Source organism: Phacochoerus africanus, chromosome 12 (genome assembly GCF_016906955.1).
Source record: "Phacochoerus africanus isolate WHEZ1 chromosome 12, ROS_Pafr_v1, whole genome shotgun sequence".
NCBI classification, from domain to species: domain Eukaryota; kingdom Metazoa; phylum Chordata; class Mammalia; order Artiodactyla; family Suidae; genus Phacochoerus; species Phacochoerus africanus.
This window is the reverse complement of record NC_062555.1, coordinates 37,032,113-37,051,875: the sequence shown is the minus strand read 5'-3', so window position 1 is coordinate 37,051,875 and position 19,763 is coordinate 37,032,113. Positions and strand designations below refer to the sequence as shown.

Here is a 19,763-nt window from a genome sequence, read left to right as displayed (position 1 = left end):
CCTGCGTTGTCCTGGATGGTGTCCACAATGTCATGTGGCTATTAAGCACTGGCAATCCAGTGAGTGTGGCTGAGAAACCGAATTTTTAATTTAAATTCATTTAAAATTAGTTTTAAATAGCATACACGGCTAATGGGTACCACATAGACAGTAGAGGGTCTAACACCATTACCATTTTACTGTTTTCACATGTAACTTTAGGAATGCTTTGTGCCAGTGAACTCTCTCCGGGGAAACTGAGAGAACTCTCACTATAATGCAGTCTTCCAGCTGGAAACAGTTTACTTGTTAAAAACACAGTTTATGATTCACTCTGAACCCCACCCCAACCAATCACCCAAGGTACCTTGTTCCTCCAGGGCAAATCTGCGGCACTGGCCTCCAGAAGGAAGTGACTTACCTTCACCCAGTGGAAGTTCCTCTTCCTGCTCGCTGGGGGAAGGCAATAGGGGCTGCAGCGGCTCCATGTTAATGATGAGCTGTTTGTTCAAGGAGTGGGAACTGCGGCTCTGTGTCATGTTGGCTCTGGAAACAGACACAAGCCAGAGAGAACTGATTTCCATTGGGAACACCAGCTCCTCCATCTCACTTGGCTACCATGCTGGCAACTGCCTTTAGACTCACACAGTGCATTAGGCTAGTGGTAAAGATGACATCATACTGGAGACACACAGCCCTTTCTAGCCTTAAGGTCCTGACATGTGACATATGTCCATGTGTTCTTTTTGTGTGTGTGTGTGTGTGTTTTTAGGGCGCACTGGTGGCATATGGAAGTTCCCAGGCTAGGGTTCCAATTGGAGCTACAGCTGCCGGCCTATACTGTAGCTACAGCAATGCCAGATCCAAGCTGCATCTGCAACCTACACCACAGCTCACGGCAACCCGGGATCCTTAACCCACTGAGCGAGGCCAGGGATTGAACCCACATCGTCATGGATACAAGTTGGATTCTTTACCACTGAGCCACAACAGAAACTCCCTAATGTCCATGTGTTTCCCCATATGTCATCAGACTTGTACATTTTATATGACAAGACAAAGCACTGAAAAAAGGCATAGGAAACTAAAGGATATTGGAGGCAGGTGTCACTGAACTGAATATGCAGAAAAGTGAATGGAAGGCATGGCTCAAAAGTAACCACAACCAAAAAACACAAAACCAAAACTCTGCCAGGCAGAAGGCACAGGTGTTCTACCACTGTGAGCCTTCTTGATGTTGCTGATATCCAGCATTTACTATCAATGTTTAATATTCCCATTCAAATTCACAGCCCACTCACCAACCAGCCACAAAACCCAGCTCTGCTTTCTCCTTCTGAAAGGAGCACAGGTGCGTTGGGTTCTCATTTTTTGAGCTTTTGTGGGACTTCCTACAGCCCTTGGCCTTCATGACTGGGTTCCTAGCTCTGCAGAGCACAACATACTGCCATGTTTATGTGGACTATGTAGCTTTCTGGCCTCTGAAAAGACCACTTTCCATTCTTGCACAGACCACCTCTGACCCGCCCATCTCTGGCCATCTGTGCCAGCTGAACCAGCAGTAGCTCCCCTTCCCACAAATCGCTGGGCATCCCACAGCCAGGAGGGACACATGGTGAGACTTTATGGAGGGTCTTTTGCTCCCTATCAGGTGAGGGTCTGTGCTGTGCTCCTGGACTCTTTGAGCCCACCCATCAGCTGACTATGCCAAAATGCCTGACCTGCTTCGCAGCTCACTCGCATGTGCTCCTGGCAGAGAACAGTCTCCCAGTAATGCTGACGTTAAGAATTCTGTGTACAGCACAGGGAACTATATCCAGTCTCTTGGGATAAAGTGCGATAGACGTTATTATGAGAAAAAGAATATATATATATATATATATATATATATATATATATACACACACACACATACACACATATGATTGGGTCACTATGCTGTATAACAGAAATTGGCACAACACTGCAAATCAACTATTCTTCAATAAAAAATGTATTAAAAAAAGAACTCTATTGAATAGAAAGGTTTCCTTTGGGAACTGCAAGTATATTCTAAGACTGGCTTTAGAAAATGGTGGCATAAAATCAAGCAACAAAAAAGAGGCTCATGGAGTTCCTGCAACCACTCCTTGGCATGAAAGAAGTGCTGCTGGCCTGTGAGCGAAAACTCCATCTGAAGAGTCTTCAGCGTGAACATGACTGTCAGATTCTGGCTTCCCATTTGGGGATGAGAGATAATGATAATATCCCCACTCCACATCTGTAGAGCACTTTAATAATTTTTTAAGTGCTTTATTCTAATGCTGACACGAAAACCTAGAAGTCAGGCAAAGACATATGAATCTCATTTTATAGATGAACAAACTGATGACCTGAGAAGTTAAGTGACGTAGGACAGACACACAGCACAGCCACACAGCTGAGATTAGATCTATTCATGACACCTAGACTGGTGCTCGTTTCAGGTCGAGCACTGCCTCTGGGTGCCCCCTGGTGGTGGCTCTGAGCCTCACAGGGTCAACACCCCCGCTGCCCCAAAACACAGGGCCATGGGATGGGCAGCAGATTCCTACCAAGCAGCCAGCTAAGAGGACTTTGCTTGGGGAACTTGTCATCAGCAAAGATCAGTGTGCTAACATGAGAATGAGCTTCTTCAATTTTTGAAAAAAAAAAAGAAAAAAAAGGAAAATCCCAAAGAAAGTGTTCTTCTTCTATGCCTGTTTCTGTGTTACACGCACATCTCAGCAGAAGTAGGAGGAATCTATGAACTGGCTATTCTTTGAAGAGGAGACTCTCAGGTGAGAGGGAATATAACAAGTGAAGCCTCATCATCCCCATCCTAGACCAGCAGTCCTCTCTGAGCACCGCCAGAGAAAGAAAGTGCATTCCTATACTCTTACTTTTGATGGCTGCATCAAAGAGGTCAAAACAACTGCAAAATACAATAATTGTTCAAGATAAACAGTTTCCTGGAGTTCCCGTTGTGACTCAGTGGTAATGAACCCGACTAGTATCCACGAGGATGCAGGTTCGATCCCTGGCCTTGCTCAGTGGGATAAGGATCTGGTGTTGCCATGAGCTGTGGTATAGGTCATAGATGTGGTTGGGATCTCCTATTGCTGTGGCTGTGGCATAGGCCAGCAGCTGCAGCTTTGATTTGAGCCCTAGTCTGGGAACTTCCGTGTGCCACTGTTTTGGCCCTAAAAATATATTTTAGGATGATCCTGTCTTCAAAAGGGGAACATTGGGATGAGAATGTTCAGCTTTAGACAGTTAGTATATTTGAAGTTTAGGATGTACAACAATTTGTATCAACTGCTGGTAAAAAGTCCATCATGATCAAGAGAATGTTTAACTCCTAAGAATTACATATATTGCCATGTTAATGAAGATGCATGCCCTTGACCCACTGATGACTAAGTCGACTTTTGGGAGTAAAGGGGCCAATGAGAGATGAGCACGCCACTTCCACCCCTCCGTGTGAAATAGCCTAGAAGAAACTGGCCACATCTGATGAACAGAGGCAAGAACTGAGAGCAGTTCTAAGGGGACATGATAACAGACTCAATCAGCCACGAGATAACAGCCCACATATTTCCTGCTTGTCCACGTGACCTGCTGGGCCTGATCAGGGTTATGACTCCCCATAGAGCAAGAAACTCACAATGGAGCCCAGCCAGATCTGCCTGAGCAAGATTTGGGGGATGGTAAGAGTGCCATGCCTGGAACCAGGGCCAAAAACCACATAGGGCCAGACAGTTGGTAGCCTTATTTCCTTTCTTGTTATAGTGAATTTGGCAAAGCCAGCTTTTAAACCCTTCTGTCCATCCCACCTGGAGCCCTGGAGACTGCCTCGCTTACCTGTGCACCTCCGGAGGCTCTCTCTGGATTTTGGAGCTCGCCTCCACCACCTCTTTGGCGACTTTACCACTGCAAGACAGAAACATGGCATCTGTGCACAGATAGAGTGGAAGGGGAGGAAGGGGAGGGATGTGCATGCTTTTCTTTCTTTTTTTTAACTTCACAATGGTCTAACCCAGCCCTAAGGATCTGCATCTTCTCTTCCTCCATGAGAGGACACTACTATGGAGTTCGAGGGGTCCTGTGAGCATAAGAGATGAATGGAGTGGAAAGGGAGGACCAAAACAGGGATACAGGTCAAAGTGCACTGATTTACAATGCACGGTTCCAACAAAAATGGCGGCCCCCGGCCCAACCCCATCATTGGAACGGAAATGGGTACCCACCTATATCGAAATCTACTTCCTTTAAAAAATATCTTGCTGCTTGAGACGGTCTTGATCTGACTGGATTTTGCATACCTTTAAGAAAAAGCAGAGCAGAGGTGGTAATGACATTGGAAAGTCCAAGTGGTACATGCTCAAGAGTGTAATTGGATATTTTTGACTGCCAAGAAAGAAATATATGTTATTGTATGACTCAGCACTTGTCCAAGCCTGCGCATGCGTGCCCCCCCACACACACCTGGAAGAAAAGTTCCGCATAAGAATGGTTACTTTCACTATGTGTGTTGCAATCTGATCTTGTCTTGGCAATGTCTGTTCATTCTTTTATATGCTTCTGATGACCCACACATTTGGTCTCATAATCTATTCCTGGGTCACAACCTGCAAAAAGGACCAGGCAATATTGATGATGAGAAGGGATTCTTTCCCAGCTTTTATTTGTGTGATACAGCAAGGGTAGGCTGGCTCACATGGCATCATTAAGTTCCTTGCTGGAGGGGACTCTTTCTTGTCTGTACCTACATCCACTTGGCAGCAGAAAACAGCTTCCTGGTGACATAGGTCATACACCACGTTGCAAAGAACCCACCTATTGTGTATTTTCTTTTCTTTATTTTCTTAGGGCTGCACCTGCAACATATGGAGGTTCCCAGGCTAGGGGTCAAATCCGGGCTGCTGCTGCTGGCCTACACCACAGCTGCAGCAATGCCAGATCCTTAACCCACTGAGTGAGGCCAGGGATGGAACCCTCGTCCTCACGGATACTAGCAGGATTCTTAACTTGCTGAGCCACAACAGGAGTTCCTACTTTGTATTTTCTGAGACAGGGTGCAAGGGGCCCATGTCACCATGGAAATGGTCGCTGGCCTCTGAGTATTCTTGGGTTAAGTCACCATGACCTAGTGCCCTTTAAAAGAACCCGCACTGGCTGATGACTAAGATACACGAGGAACAGAAACCCAGCCAAGCACTGATTCAGCACCTCTGAGCCCTTCCCGTAAATAGGAACAAAACAACACCACTCTGAAAAACAATCCAGAATATAAGCTGCCCGGAGGCCACACCACAGGGCCCTTAATTCCCATGAAAGCTCAAGATGCCTTGATGTCAGTCTCTAAGCTTTGTGCAGTTAAATCCAGTAAGTCAGAAAGAATGGATCTCCCAGCTTTCAGGATTTTTTTTTTTTTTTAATGGCCACACCCATGGCATATGGAAAAGTTCCTGAGCCAGGGATTGAATCCAAGCTGTAGCTGTGACCTACATTGCAGCTGCAGCAATACTGGATCTTTTTAACCCTTGAAGCTGCTTCTTTGAATCTGCAATTCAACATGACATTTCACCACGGAACTTGGCAAAAAGAGGGCTTAACCTCACATTTTGCTGGGCCGGGGATGGAACCCACCTCCTTAGAGACCCAAGCTGCTGCAGTTGGGTTGTTAACCCCCACCCACTGTACCATAGCAGAAAGTCCAAGGATCATTTTTCACTATTGACAATTACAAAATCTTTTTTTTGGTCATGCCCACAGCATGCAGAAGTTCCCCAGTCAGGGATCCAACCTGAGCCACAGCAGTTGACAATGTCTAATTCTCAATTACTCAGCCACCAGGGAACTCCTATTACAAAATCTTAAAACAATAAACACAGAACAAAATGCTCTATGGAAATCTGAGTCAAGACAAGCACACAGTCAGGGGCTGCAGCTGGAAATTTCTGTGCAGGCAGTGACCACCCCCCAAAACTCTGAAGTTCTGGTTCATTTGATCAGCATTATTAACCAAAATGCCTGGTCAGCTCCACGCACCAGGCTAAGCTTGGGGAAGACTCATGGACTTTGCATTTGTGGAATGTAAGGCCCAGAGGGGAAAAGGATATTCATCTAGAAATCCCGCAAGTAAAAATGAATATTCATCTAGAAATCCTGCAAGTAGGCAAACAAGTGCAAGTTACAAGCTGTGGTGCCTGCTATGAAGGAAAGATAGAATCCAAGTATTTGGGGCCAGAGGTGCTGATCTGGTCTGGGGGCCACAGAAGGTACCCGGGGGAAGGGATCTCTGAGCTGAGATCCAGGGGAGGGAAGGGATTAAGGGGCAGGTGGTGGCTGGTCTGAGCAGAGGGCCAGACAGGCCAAAGCCCTGAGCCTGAGCCCTGGAGGAGTTAAAACCATCTGATGTGCATTTCCCCCGTGTTGTTATCATGCTTATTATTACCCACTGTCACCTACCACCCCCCGCCCCAATGTAGCAGGACCTGACCTTGAGGTGTCCTTGTTAAAGATTTGGTCTTTGTCCTCAGAACAATGGACAGCAGCCATAACCCTTTTGGTAACTGCCAGCACCCACAGAGCAGGGCGCTGGCAGCACAGGATGAATCCAGAGAGCAAGGTGGGCTGGGAGGGGGACGCAAGGCTGGGGAGGGGGAGTCCCATCAAGGCAGAGCCCAGGGAAGGCAGTGTGGAGCCAGGACAGGCAGAGCCCATGAGATCTCTACCCCAGAGGGGTCTGGACATCCGGCCACAGGCCACTTTTTTTTTTTAAATGGCTGTACCTGCAGCATGTAGAAGTTCCCGGGCCAGGGATCAAACCTGAGCTTCTGCAGCAACCTAAGTTTGATTCTTTTTTTTTTGTCTTTTGTCTTTTGTCTTCTTAGGGCCACACTTTGGCACGTGGAGGCTCCCAGGCTAAGGGTCTGATCGGAGTTGTAGCTGCCAGCCTATGCCACAGCCACAGCAACGCAGGATCCAAGCCATGTCTGTGACCTACACCACAGCCTATGGCAATGCCAGATCCTTAACCCACTGAGTGAGGCCAGGGATCGAGCCCTCGTCCTCATGGATACTAGCCTGATTCTTAACCTGCTGAGCCACAATGGAAAATTCTATTAAGAATCTTTGTTTTTTTTTTCTTTGTCTTTTCTAGGGCCCAACCCAAGGCATATGGAGGTTCCCAGGCTAGGGGTCTAATCGGAGCTGTAGCCACCGGCCTACACCAGAGCCATGGCAACTTGGGATCCAAGCCATGTCTGTGACCTGCACCACAGATCACAGCAACGCTGGATCCTTAACTCACTGAGTGAAGCTGGGGATCAAACCCGCTACCTCATGGTTCCTAGTTGGATTCACTAACCACTGAGCCACTACGGGAACTCCTACTAAGAATCTTAATTGCAAGGAGTTCCCGTCGTGGCACAGTGGTTAACGAATCTGACTAGGAACCATGAGGTTGCGGGTTCGGTCCCTGCCCTTGCTCAGTGGGTTAACGATCCGGCGTTGCCGTGAGCTGTGGTGTAGGTTGCAGACGCGGCTCAGATCCCGCGTTGCTGTGGCTCTGGTGTAGGCCGGTGGCTACAGCTCCAATTGGACCCCTAGCCTGGGAACTTCCATATGCCGCAGGAGCGGCCCAAAGAAATAGCAAAAAGACAAAAAAAAAAAAAAAGAATCTTAATTGCAGTTTTTGAAATTCAGACTCAACTCTGTGCCCATTTAATGGAAGATACCAGAAGCTCAAAGCTATTCCAGTGACCCTCCTGGCCACAGGGCCATGTGGGCTTCTTCTGGGGGAAAGTGGGCAGCTCTACCTCTCATGGGTTCAGCCTCAGCTCTTGCCCTCCCAGGCCCCACGCAAAGGCCACAGCTTCTTCCTTACACCCCACTGCATCCACAGAAACCCTCCAAGTGCCTCATGAAAAATGGGTCAGAAGACATGTTTTGCAGAGAAAGTGAATAAGCTGTCTGCTCAGGATAAGAGGAGGGAAAAAAGTGTTGGCTTCTTCCTGGTGACTGATTGCCCTTGATGATTATTTGTGGGATTTCATTTGCTCAGAGACACCCTACTGAGAGTCCTACCACTGATCCCCAGCCCTCTCAAGTGTCTAGGAAGATGTGACAATGTTGGGGCTGAGATCTTTAATGGAATTTTAACAGGGGGATTTATTCAGAGAGCTGGAACCCCACAACCCCCCGACCCCGCTCCAGGAATTTGGAAACAGTAGGATGGAGGGAAATAAGTGTGGGGGGGGGGCAAGAGAAAGGTGGCTGGGTCACAGGACATGCATCCAACTGTCCCCAAACTTGGCTGTACCTCATTAGCCTCTGGAGTAGGGGTCAACACGACCAGCTCTCAGGCTCCATCACTAGAGATTCTCAATCAGCGGGTCTAGAGAGGGGCCCCGGAGTGTGTATTTTTATCCATCACTCCAAGGTCATTCCAAGGCAGCCTACTTGCATTGGAGAACCACTGAATCCCCATATTCTCCTTGAATAATTCTCAGCTGGCATTTTACCTGAAAAAACAGGGGCCCAGACATTCTTTCTTCCTTTTGGTCCTGTGACCTTAGTCAAGTCATGTAGCATCTCTGAGCCTTAGTTTCTCTACAGATTTTTTTTAAAGGGTGAGGGTCTGATCATACCTAATTCATAGTGTTCTGAGGGGGGTCAAATGAAATTATATGATTTGAAAACACCTTGTGTGTTACCTGCTCATCATAGAATTCTTTCCCCCCCTCTCCCCACCAATATCACTCGCAAATCTTCTGCAGTCTTCTCACTACTGAGCTACCAAAGCCAAGTCTAAGTCATGGTGATTCCTGGGAACTGTGTCAAACAGTCTGAAAGCCAATAAAGGAGGATTCATGAGGCAGTTCCTTGGTGGCTCAGCAGGTTAAGGATCAGGTGCTGTCACTGCTGTGGTCTGGGAAACTCCGCCTGCCGTGAGTGCCGCCAGAAAGAAAAAAAAAAAAGAGGAATTCCCATCGTTGCGCAGGGAAAATGAATCCAACTAGGAGCCATGAGGTTTCAGGTTCAATCCCTGGCCTTGCTCAGTGGGTTAAAGATCCGGCGTTGCCTTGGGCTGTGGTGTAGGCCAGCCACTACAGCTCTGATTAGATCCCTAGCCTGGGAACCTCCATATGCTGTGGGTTTGGCCCTAAAAAGACAAAAAAAAAAAAAAAAAGAGTCTTTATGCTCTAGCTGACCTGTTCCGGCCCTCTGTCTCCAGGTTCCCCCTTCAAGGAGCCCAGAGCAGAAGTCTCCCTCCCATTGAAAACAACGAAGGCACAACCCAGCGAAAGTAGCAATTCTCTCTCCCTGCTTCCACCTCCAACTCATCAAAATCCTAGCACAGAATCACTGACCGTTGTCCAACATTGGACCTCACAGAGAAATCCAGTCCCAGATGACCAGCCCCACTTGGCAACACCTGTGTATTCACATGGTGGCCTGGTCACTGCTTTCCTTTTGGCTGTCACTGCTCCCCACCTACCCCCCACCTCAGAACTGCCAGGGTAGAGCCACACTCCCCAGAGACCCCCTCCTGTGGCACTAGGTATGTTTTATATGGGGTAACAGATTGGTACACATATACAATGGATACTACTTAGACATAAAAAGAATGATGGATGCAACATCGACGCAACTAGATTCTCATACTAAGTAAGTCAGAAAGACCAATACCGTATGATATCATTTACGTGTGGAATCTAAAATACAGCACAAAGGAACCTATCTACAGAACAGAAACAGACCCACAGACATAGAAAGTTGTCAAGGGGGGGGGAGGGAGTGGAATGGACAGGGAGTTTAGGGTTGGCAGATGCAAGTTTTTGTAGAATGGATAAGCAATGAAATCCTACTGTACAGCACAGGGAATGACATCCAATGTCTTGGGGTAGAACGTGATGGAAGATAGTATGAGGAAAAAGGATGTATCTGTATATGTATGACTGGGTCACTCTGCTGTACAGCAGAATTTGGCACAACACTGTCAATCAACTATACTTTAATTTAAAACAATAAATGGGGGCGTTCCCATCATGGCTCAGCAGGTTAAGAGCCTGACTAGTAACCACTGAGGATGTGGGTTCGAGCCCTGGCCTCACTCAGTAAGTTAAGGATCCAGCTTTGTAGTGTAGGTTGCAGACATGGCTTGGATCTCGTGTTGATGTGGCTGTGGCATGGGCCAGTGGCTACAGCTTGATTGGACCCCTAGCCTGGGAACCTCCATGTGCCACAGGGGCAGCCATAGAAAGACAAAAAATAAAAAAAATTTAAAAAATTTAAAAAAATAAGTGGGGTAACTGATGTGAGATGCTCACACACATGGACAGTGCCTGGAACAGGCAGTGTGGTCACTGTGTGTCAGGATCACACGATGCCTGCACAGCAGAGCTCTGCAGCAACACACCTGCCCCACACCTGCCTCCAACTTCTCCTCTGGCACCTGCTGCTACAGGGGATGGGGATGGAGTCAGTTTAGGTGCTGGGGAGACACGGGGTGATGATCTAAAGGCCACCTCTAGAATCAACAATAAAATTTGCCTTTCCCCCCATGGTTTACAACTAGTGGAGGAATCATAGCAATAACAACATTATTATTGGGCACCAACTAGGGCCTTTCACCATCCAGAGCACCTCAACTCCACTAATTCATTGCATCTTCATAACTCTCTTCTAGGAGGAAACAATCCACCTTTTTTTTTTTTTGCTTTTTTAGGGCTGCATCTGTGGCATATGGAGGTTCCCTGGCTAGGGGTTGAATTGCAGCTGTAGCCGCCAGCCTACGCCACAACCACAGCAACACGGGATCTGAGTGGTGTCTGAGATCTACACCACAGCTCACTGCAATGCCAGATCCCTAACCCACTGCACGAGGCCAGGGATCAAACCTGCATCCTCATGGATCCTAGTCGGGTTCATTAGCCACTGAGCCACGATGGGAACTCTGCAATCCACATTTTGACATGAGGAAAATGAGGCACAGAGGGCTCAGTCCATTGACCACGGTCATGTCATAGAAGCTGGAGGAAGCAGGCTGCAAACCCAAGCTTGTCTGTATTTTTAAATCATGCTTTAGCCAGGCAGGTTCTCAGCCTTCAGAAAGCATCAGGACCACCTGGCAGGCTTTTGAAAACACAAGGTTCTGATTCAGTGAGTCTGGACTGGAGCCCAAGAATCTGTCTTTCTAACAAGTTCCCAGAAGATGCAGATGTGGATCCAGAGACCTTAACTTTGAGAATTGCTGGATTAGCTTTGAACCCTAGGCTGCAGGTTCACATTACCTGGGAAAGGTTGTTCCCTACCAACATCTAGACCCCTCATCCCAGATTCTGAAGTTTGAAAATAACAGCTTTATTTAAAAATGTGACTCAGATAACATAAAGCTCATCCTTTTAGATTTTACACTTCAGTGGTTTTCAGTATAATTCACAGAAAAAACTCATCAGAAAATATTTTCATCACCCCCAAAAGACTCCTCCCATACCCATATGCAGTCCCTTCCTTCTTCCCCTTCTCATTCCCTCTATTCCCAATCCTAGACAACCACCAATCTACTTTCTGTCTCTAAAGACTTGCCTATTGTGGATATTTCATAACAAATCCTACAATATGTAGGATTTAGTGACTGGCTTCTTTTCACTTAGCATCATGTTTTCAAGGGTCATCCATACTGTAGCATGAATCAGTGAGTACTTCCTTCCTTTTATAGCTGAATTATATCTCATTGGATGGATATACTTCTTTCCTTTATCCATTCATCAGGTGATGGGCATTTGGGCAGTTCCCACATTCTGGCTATTATGAATAATGCTGCTGTGAACACTCATGTATTCGTTTTTGTGAGGACCCGGATTCTGAGTCAGTTGGTATTGTTTAAAAGCCTTCCCCTACCCAGGGATTCTAAGGTGCAGTCAGACCAAGAACCTCTGGTTTAGAACCTCATTATTAAAGTGTGGTCCATGGGCCTGCAGCTCAGCATCATGGGGGAATTTATTAGAAATGTGGACTCCTGGGCCCCACCAAGACCCATTGAACCAGAATCTACATTCTAACAGGATCTCAATCCATGTGCTCACTAAAAGCATGAGAGGTGGCACAGTGCATGGCAGAAAGCAGGTATGAAATAAAGATTCATCAAATAGAAATATCAGTGAGCCACTGAACCCTTCAGGGAATCCAGAGTACTTCTGGTGAACCAGTGCCCTGAATTGGTATGTTCCAGGGATCTAGGGGTGGTGACATCTAAAAATACATGGCATGGAGGAAGCTCTGGGCTGGTGATTGTTTAAGTTTGGGTGGGGGATCCCCTGGGAGGTTGGTGCAGGAGGGAAAAAAAAATCAGAGTTTCTGCTTCTGGGCTCTGTTCCCAGGCAGCAGATCTCAGAGCCAGGGCTTTCAGACCTGATGGATGGCTCCAAGCCAGCTGACAACTAGTAGCACATTCATGTGTTAAAAGTACCCTAGGGAATTCTTGGCCACTGGGCCTTCTGTTCCCATGGCAGGTGGAGGGGGAGGGAGCAAACCACCCCCGACCCAGGAAACAAGATCAGGGCCTTGCTCTGCCAGCCGAAACCATTAAGGCACCGTGCCCATTGGTCAGACAGCTGGAAGCAGGGCCAGGACCTCTGCTGGGGAAGCGCGTACTTAGCCCTGAGCTTAACAGAATTGGTGCCCTTCAGAATCAAAGGGACTGGGCTCTGCAACCAACTGGCACTCAAACTTTCACTGTGGGTGGAGGAAGTAGTCGTCGTAGTCATAGCAATGGCTACCATTTATGGATGGTCAGTGTGCCTGGCAGAACTAAACACGGCAGGGCAGGGATTACCAATCATATTTTATAGATGGAAAATAAAGATGAGGTTCAGAGAGCTCAGTGTTTTGTTCCAGGCCACACTGTTAGTAAGTAATAGAGTCAAGATTCAAAGCCAAGCCTATTGGCTTCCAAAGCTCACAATCTTGAAACTAGGTTGCGGTGATGCAAGCAAAACACACCTGAGTCCCGGTCCCCTCCATTCTAGAGACGAGTAGACTGCAGCCAGCCACTGGTCCAAGGGCACACAGCTGGGTGAGGACCTGCTATATCTCTTTCCCAAGGAACAGGGTTGGATAGGGGATAATGGAGGAACACAGGGTTCAGGCAAATCTCAGGATCAGAACAAATATTAGGGATTCAGAGTCCTCATGGGAGAGGCAGGGCAGCCGACTCAATCAAAACAGAGGTGCTGATGTGAGAACTTGGCCAACTCTTTAGGGAGCTGCCTGTGTTCACTGCTACATGCCCTGGGTCTTCTGGAGCATCCACAGACCCCTGGAAGTGCTTTCTTTGATATGCCTAGTTGACTTATTTAATGATAGAATTATCAGACCACTTTGCTAGCTGCTAGCTAATGACTGTACCCCAAATGCCCAAAACAGATTCCCTAGATAGTGTGTTTTTTTTCCCCCTCTTGCCCTCTCTTTTTAATTCTGTTTTGACATTTATTTTTTATGCCCACACTTGCAGCAAATGGAACTTCCTGGGCCAGGGATTGAGTCTGAGCCGCAGCTATGGCAATGCCAGATCATTTAACCCACTGTACTGGGTCAGCAATCCAACCCACACCTCCAAAGCAACCTGAGCCACTGCAGTCAGGTTCTTAACCCAATACACCACAGCAGGAACTCATATTTTTACCTTTATTTGACTCCATCTACCAACCAACTCATTAACGCATGATAAAACCACGTGTGCAAAAAAAAAAACCTACCTAATGTCCTGAATAATTAGATAGTGGTGATGGTTGCATGACTCCGTGAATTATACCATAAAATGACTGAATGCATATATATTTTTTTTCTTAAGGCTGTACCATGGTATACGGAGGTTCCCAGGCTAGGGGTCGAATCGGAGCTGTAGCTGCTATGCCACAGCCACATCAACATCAGTGTGGGATCCAAGCCTCATCTGCAACATACATCACAGCTCACAGCAACACCAGATCCTTAACCCACTGAGCAAGGCCAGGGATAAAGGCCGTGTCCTCATGGATACTAGTTGGCTTTGTTACCTACTGAGCCACGGCAACTCCTGAATGCGATTTTTAGTTAATTTTATGGTATATAAGTATTATCTCAATTTCTAAAATGACTAAAAACAAAAACAGGCTCTGACTAAGAGCACCACACTGTCTGTATTTCCTTCTCTCCACTCTCATGTGGATGGAGAGGCCTGGACATGCTGATTTTTCAGAGGCCATGGGAGTTACTTTTTCTTCAGTCAGTCCCCAAACACTGCAAGGGACCTACAGATGCCTTAAGGTCTTACTGATATGCATCATCCTCCCTAGAAGCATGACATTTTGGGAGTCATCTCATCCAAGGGCTTTCATATTATGCTCCTGATAGGATTTGCCCAGGACTAAGGGGTTTCCTGGGATACAGGACTCTCATTCTAAACCTGGGAAAAATCCCAGGCAAACTCAGACAACTGGTCACCCAACCTCAAGTGACCCAACCTGCAGTGAGTGACGAGTAAAGGGTCTCCAGTCCCCAGCCCCAAATCTGGTCCGCGCCAACAACCAGAACTTCTCTCTGTTTTTCCTTTTACATATTTGGCTTTGCCTACACTTTCTGATTAAGGGGGAATGTTCTATGGCTAAAAAAGGGTTTGAAAAACATTTTTTCCAGGCTTCATTCTATGGCTCTCGTCAGCCAAAGCCCAGGACGTTCAAAGATGTGGCATTTTCAAGGAGATGAGTCTAATGAGTAAGACAAAATTTCAGTGGGGGGGAGGGGAGGGGGACAGAGCAAGAGCCCCCTGGATGAGCTCCAGGGGTCCGCCGTGACCCTACCCCAGGCAGGGCTGGCTAGGGTCTTGACTGCATCCATCACCACTGCTCGTCCAATCAGCAAGTGGGACTCAAAGAGAAGCTAGAACGCATGGAACAATCCCGCGTTTGAACATCTTTTGAAACATGAGAGCTTTATGGATGGTTTCTGAAGTCCTGCCCAGCACTGACTTCCTATGATCCTAGACTCTGATAGCATTTCACCCTCAAACCTTTGGCTCTCATCTCCATATACCAGAGGCTTCTTACTATGAACATGTGTGACTCTCTGCCCAAGGTTTCTTTTTTCCAGTTGTGAGAGCACATCCAACCCAGACTCAGAGTAAGCCAGAAGTACCACACAGAGAATTAACGCCACCCTTGTGAGTGTCCCTCACCTAAAATGAATGGGGAACAGGTAGATAAACAGCCCAACCTTCTCGTGGGTCAGTGGGAGAACTTTGATGCATGTTCTGCAGTCCGCCAGAGACCTCAGCAGAGCTGTACCCAGCTGCCCACCGTACCAACTGCTCCATAACATGCCCTATGTTCCTTGCGTCCCCCTCCCCTTCCCCAGTCCCCCGTTGGTATGTTCACTAACAGCATCCGAAAGAAACTCCCTGTTCTAACTAAACTCTTCTCAAGGTCTGTGTCTGAGGCGGGGAGGCACCAACTGAAAATAGATTCTGTGACACATTGAATGGAAATAGCAATGTCAAAAAAAAAAAAAAAAAAAAAGTCCACAGCAATTCTATGGGAGACACCCAACATAAAAGAAAGTTCAAGGCTTGCTCAGGCCAACCCTGGTTGGGAATCACCCTGAACCATGCACCAAATTTATAATTCACTTAAATATAATAAAAAGAACTTTATCAAAAGAAATGCATATGCAGCTGTTTGCAAAACAGAAAGGGCTCCATGGGTGCTTTTAAAACCTATGATTAAATGAATAAAAGCTACTTACTTATAAAAGGCCTGGTTCTCCACCCCACACTTCCAAAGATGTTTGCAGGCAGCTGGTGTTGAAGTATGGAATGCCAACATGGCTTTCTTCTAATAAAAATAAATAACAAAACCAGAAAGGGCTTGTTGAACACAGTCTGTATCTTTCATGTTTTTCCTTTAAGAATTTACCTATTTGCATCCTGTCGCCCACCAAAAAGATTTGAAGTCACTTAGATTCATAAAAGCGGTTGTTGAAGTGGTATTTCCCCCTCCCTCCCTCTCTGTAGATATTACTCACCTATCCAGGTCCTGTTTCTGATTTAAAAATAAAACCAAAAACCAGCTTCACAATCCTTCTCCACACTCACCTATCTCTCAATCAGATTTGGATTAGTTTAACAACTTATTGGCCATTCTTGAAAAATTAGCACTTAAACTGAAAACTAGGATCAAGAAAATCCAGAAACTTCCAGACCTTGATCAGAGGCTCAGTTTCAGTAATGGTCTCTGCCCAAAGGCATTCTCTGAGGAATTCAACCTGCATCTGGGGATGCCTTGATTTTAAGATTCCTGGGACTTACAGATTTTGTTCATGAATCTCCAGCTAGCACTGGTTGACATCTATCTCTAAGTATTCTTTTAAAAAAATTTATTGGCGTATAGTTGATTTACTGTGTTGTGTTAGTTTCAAGCATACAGCAAAGGGAATTGGCCATACATATACACACGTCCATGATTTCAGAGTCTTTTCCCATCTAGGTTATTACAGAATATTGAGCTGAGTTCACTGTGCTGTACAGCAGATCCTTGTTGGTTACTCATTCTATATATAGTAGAATATACAAATCTCAAATTCCCAATTTATCTCTTCTCCATATGTTTCCCCCTTGGCGTATCTTTAAGTTTTTTTTTTTTTTTTTTACTTTTTAGGGCCATATCCATGGCATATGGAGCTTCCCAGGCTAGGGGTCCCATTGGGGCTACAGCTGTCGGCCTACGCCACAGCCACAGCAACGTAGGATCCAAGCCACATCTGTGATCCACACCACAGCTCATGGCAATGCCAGATCCTTAACCCACTGAGCGAGGCCAGGGATTGAACCCGAAACCTCATGGATCCTAATCGGATTTGTTTCTGCTGTGCCACAACAGGAACTTCTTTTGTTTCATAATTCTGTATTCTGGCAAATTACAGATGTAGGGGGAAGTTCCATTTTCTATTTCTCAAGTCTATGCCAGTCTAATTTTTACACAGGCGTATATGGTCACCATTACTCACTGAATTTATTTTTAAGTGTGCAAACTCAGTGTTTATTTGTTTAAACTTCCAGCATCATCACAAATTTTAATATCATGGTCTTTGAGGGGCCATATTTCTAAAGGCAAATTTTATGCTCAAATGTTTCTCATGTACACACACACCTGCGTGCACACGCACGCACGCGCACACACACACAGACACACACACACCCCAACAGACAGCTAGAAAAGCAGTTTCTGACCTCCTTTTGGGTGCCAATCACATAAAACGTCTTCCCTTCAAACTTCAATTTGCAGACATCCGGCCTAAGAAAACAAAATCTCTTTGGGTAAGAAGAAAAAAAAGTGGCAGCTAACCAAGGTACCTGGCTTTCCCATAGGAATCCGCCTGACTCACAAATGTCAAGCAGACTGCAATGAAACAAGATATTATCTTATCATTGCTGAAGGGCTAATGAGCAACGCAAGCCCCCAAGTGAATTATACAGCAATTTTCTTCCCAAGAGATGCTCTGTAGGCAGCTCAGAATTATTTATTTCATTTTTTTGAACACTTAAGCTGCATCTTTCTTCCAAGAAACTAGGGGGTTTCATGAACATTAATGACCAAAACAATATATGTTCGTCAGACTTATGATTTCAGATTTGGTTAATGAAACAATATGGATTCACAGTACCTATCTCACTTATCCATCTCCAAGAAGCCCACACCACACTGCAAAATTTTCATTTCTGCTCTTCTTGCTTATAAATGGATAATTGTCTTAGCTATTGAGATGCTCACAATGGTAAGGACACCTTAATGAACAGTTGTCAAAAGACTTCAGGCTCCATCATAAGGAGCTACTCAGTTAAAATCTGCCTGAAATGTAGACCTGAGGTCAGAAGGTAAGTGTAAAGAGAGGAGGGAATTCTATTTTTATTCCTTTGATGTATAATTCCTAGGATAGCGATGTGTGCCCTTGTGCCTTTCCTGGGGGATAAAGAATAGTGAGGTCCTATTAAGCAGTGGGAGGATTTGCAAGACTGACAGAGCTCTGCGGATGTTAAAAACAAAACAAAACAAGGTTTAACATGGGAAGAGAATGTATTTTAGTCACATGTTTGTGGCTGTTACAAATATGTGCCTAAGCCATGGCTGGAGAGGATGAGGGGGGATGATGTCAGCACCCCACCAGGAACGCCAAGATGTAGAACCCAGAAGCGAATGGTCTGGGGCTTGTCTATCACAACTCTTCAGTGGACCTGGGAAGACACTAAAGCCCCAAGGGCAGAGACCTACAATTAATCTACACATGAGTCATGGCAGGCTCTAACCCAACTACTCCAGAGTTTAAGCAATTCAGAAACACCTGAGGATCTAACCCCTGCTTGGAACCGCAAGACTATCATAGTCCTAGGATGGGATGGGGGAAATTCCTACCTAACCCATGCTCCCCAACATCAGCAGAAATCCCTAGGGGGCTAATTCTGGAATGGACTGAAGGGGGGTTAATATTGGTGCCTCTTTACTGGTATTGAAAATGCAGAGAAGAAAACTGGTACCATCACCACGCTATACATTTATTAAACATCATCATTCCCAAATCACTGTCTCACACATGGTTTCATTTGCTTCTCCTCCATCTTCTTTTCTTCCTATAAAGCAGTTGGCCATAACTGATGCCCATTTTATGGATGAGTATGTTGAGACTCAGAGAGTTAAGTAATTTATCAGAGGCACATGAGCATTTGAGACGCTAACTGTGGAGGAAGAGAGCAAATGGGCACAGGTGGGAACCAAAAGTGAAACATGAGTAACAGGCAATGAGCGTGCGGGCAGGGGAAGAGATTTAGACAAATTGGGGTTCTTAGAGAAGGCTGATAATTTTTTTTAAAAGAGCAGAAGGTATAGGGAGCCAAGTGGACATTAGCTGGCGGATGCCCATCTAGTAGAGAAAGTTTGAAGGGAAGGCAGGTGCCAAGAAGGGAGTGCCAAGAAGTGGTGGGAGCACTTGATAAAGAGGGGCTGGAGAAATTCTGAAGTTAACAGCACCATGCAGTAGAGGTGCAGGTAAGTGCAAGAGAGCATTTCCAACCCAGGACTGAGGATGGATGCCCACTGGCCCATCCAGAACCTCAGACCCAAAGGCTCAAGCCCAAAGAGTGAGCCCAACACCCAGTGAGATCCTGGGTGACAAATCTGTCAGGGACCAGCAGAGAGGGAACCAAATCAAGCTGAAGCCGTGAACAAGACCCAGCCCTTACAATATTCCAAATGCACCAAAATGTCCAGCCTTCTTAACACTTCAGCAAACAATATTCTTCCTTGACTGGACATAGTGGGAAACTGCTGGTCCAGCCTCCCATGTCCTTACTGATACAACCTAGACTTGATTCTTTCTCTCCATCAAGTGTTTATGCAGTTGATGCTCTTCCCACTTAAGGGGATGGATTTTTTTCTTGTTTATTTAGGGTCAAATGCTAGGGGTCAAATTGGAGCAATGGCTGCTAGCCTATGCCATAGCCACAGCAACTTGGGATCTGAGCCATGTCTGCAACCTACATCACAGCTCAAGGCAACACTGGATCCTCAACCCACAAAGTGATGCCAGGGATCGAACCTGCATCCCTATGGATACTAGTTGGGCTCATTACCACTGAGCCACAATGGGAAATTCCAAGAGGATGGATCTTGATTTGACCAACCTAGTCATGAATTTCTCCTTTTTCTTGGAAGGACTAGTTTAAGGAGGCACTTATGACCCAACCCTGC

General features: G+C 46.1%; 1 protein-coding gene across 3 annotated transcripts in view; it reads right to left on the bottom strand.

Moving 5' to 3' along the window:
* Positions 1–19,763, bottom strand: part of FRMD3 (FERM domain containing 3) — a 320,699-nt gene that overhangs the window by 55,457 nt on the left and 245,479 nt on the right. For all 3 annotated transcript variants that reach the window (XM_047754939.1, XM_047754940.1, XM_047754941.1), the window contains 5 exons: positions 17,252–17,315; positions 15,769–15,857; positions 4,227–4,301; positions 3,841–3,909; positions 401–525 (listed from right to left, as the gene is read on the bottom strand). In XM_047754939.1, coding sequence (XP_047610895.1) covers positions 401–525; positions 3,841–3,909; positions 4,227–4,301; positions 15,769–15,857; positions 17,252–17,315 — 422 coding nt within the window. The remainder of the gene's footprint in view (positions 1–400; positions 526–3,840; positions 3,910–4,226; positions 4,302–15,768; positions 15,858–17,251; positions 17,316–19,763) is intronic.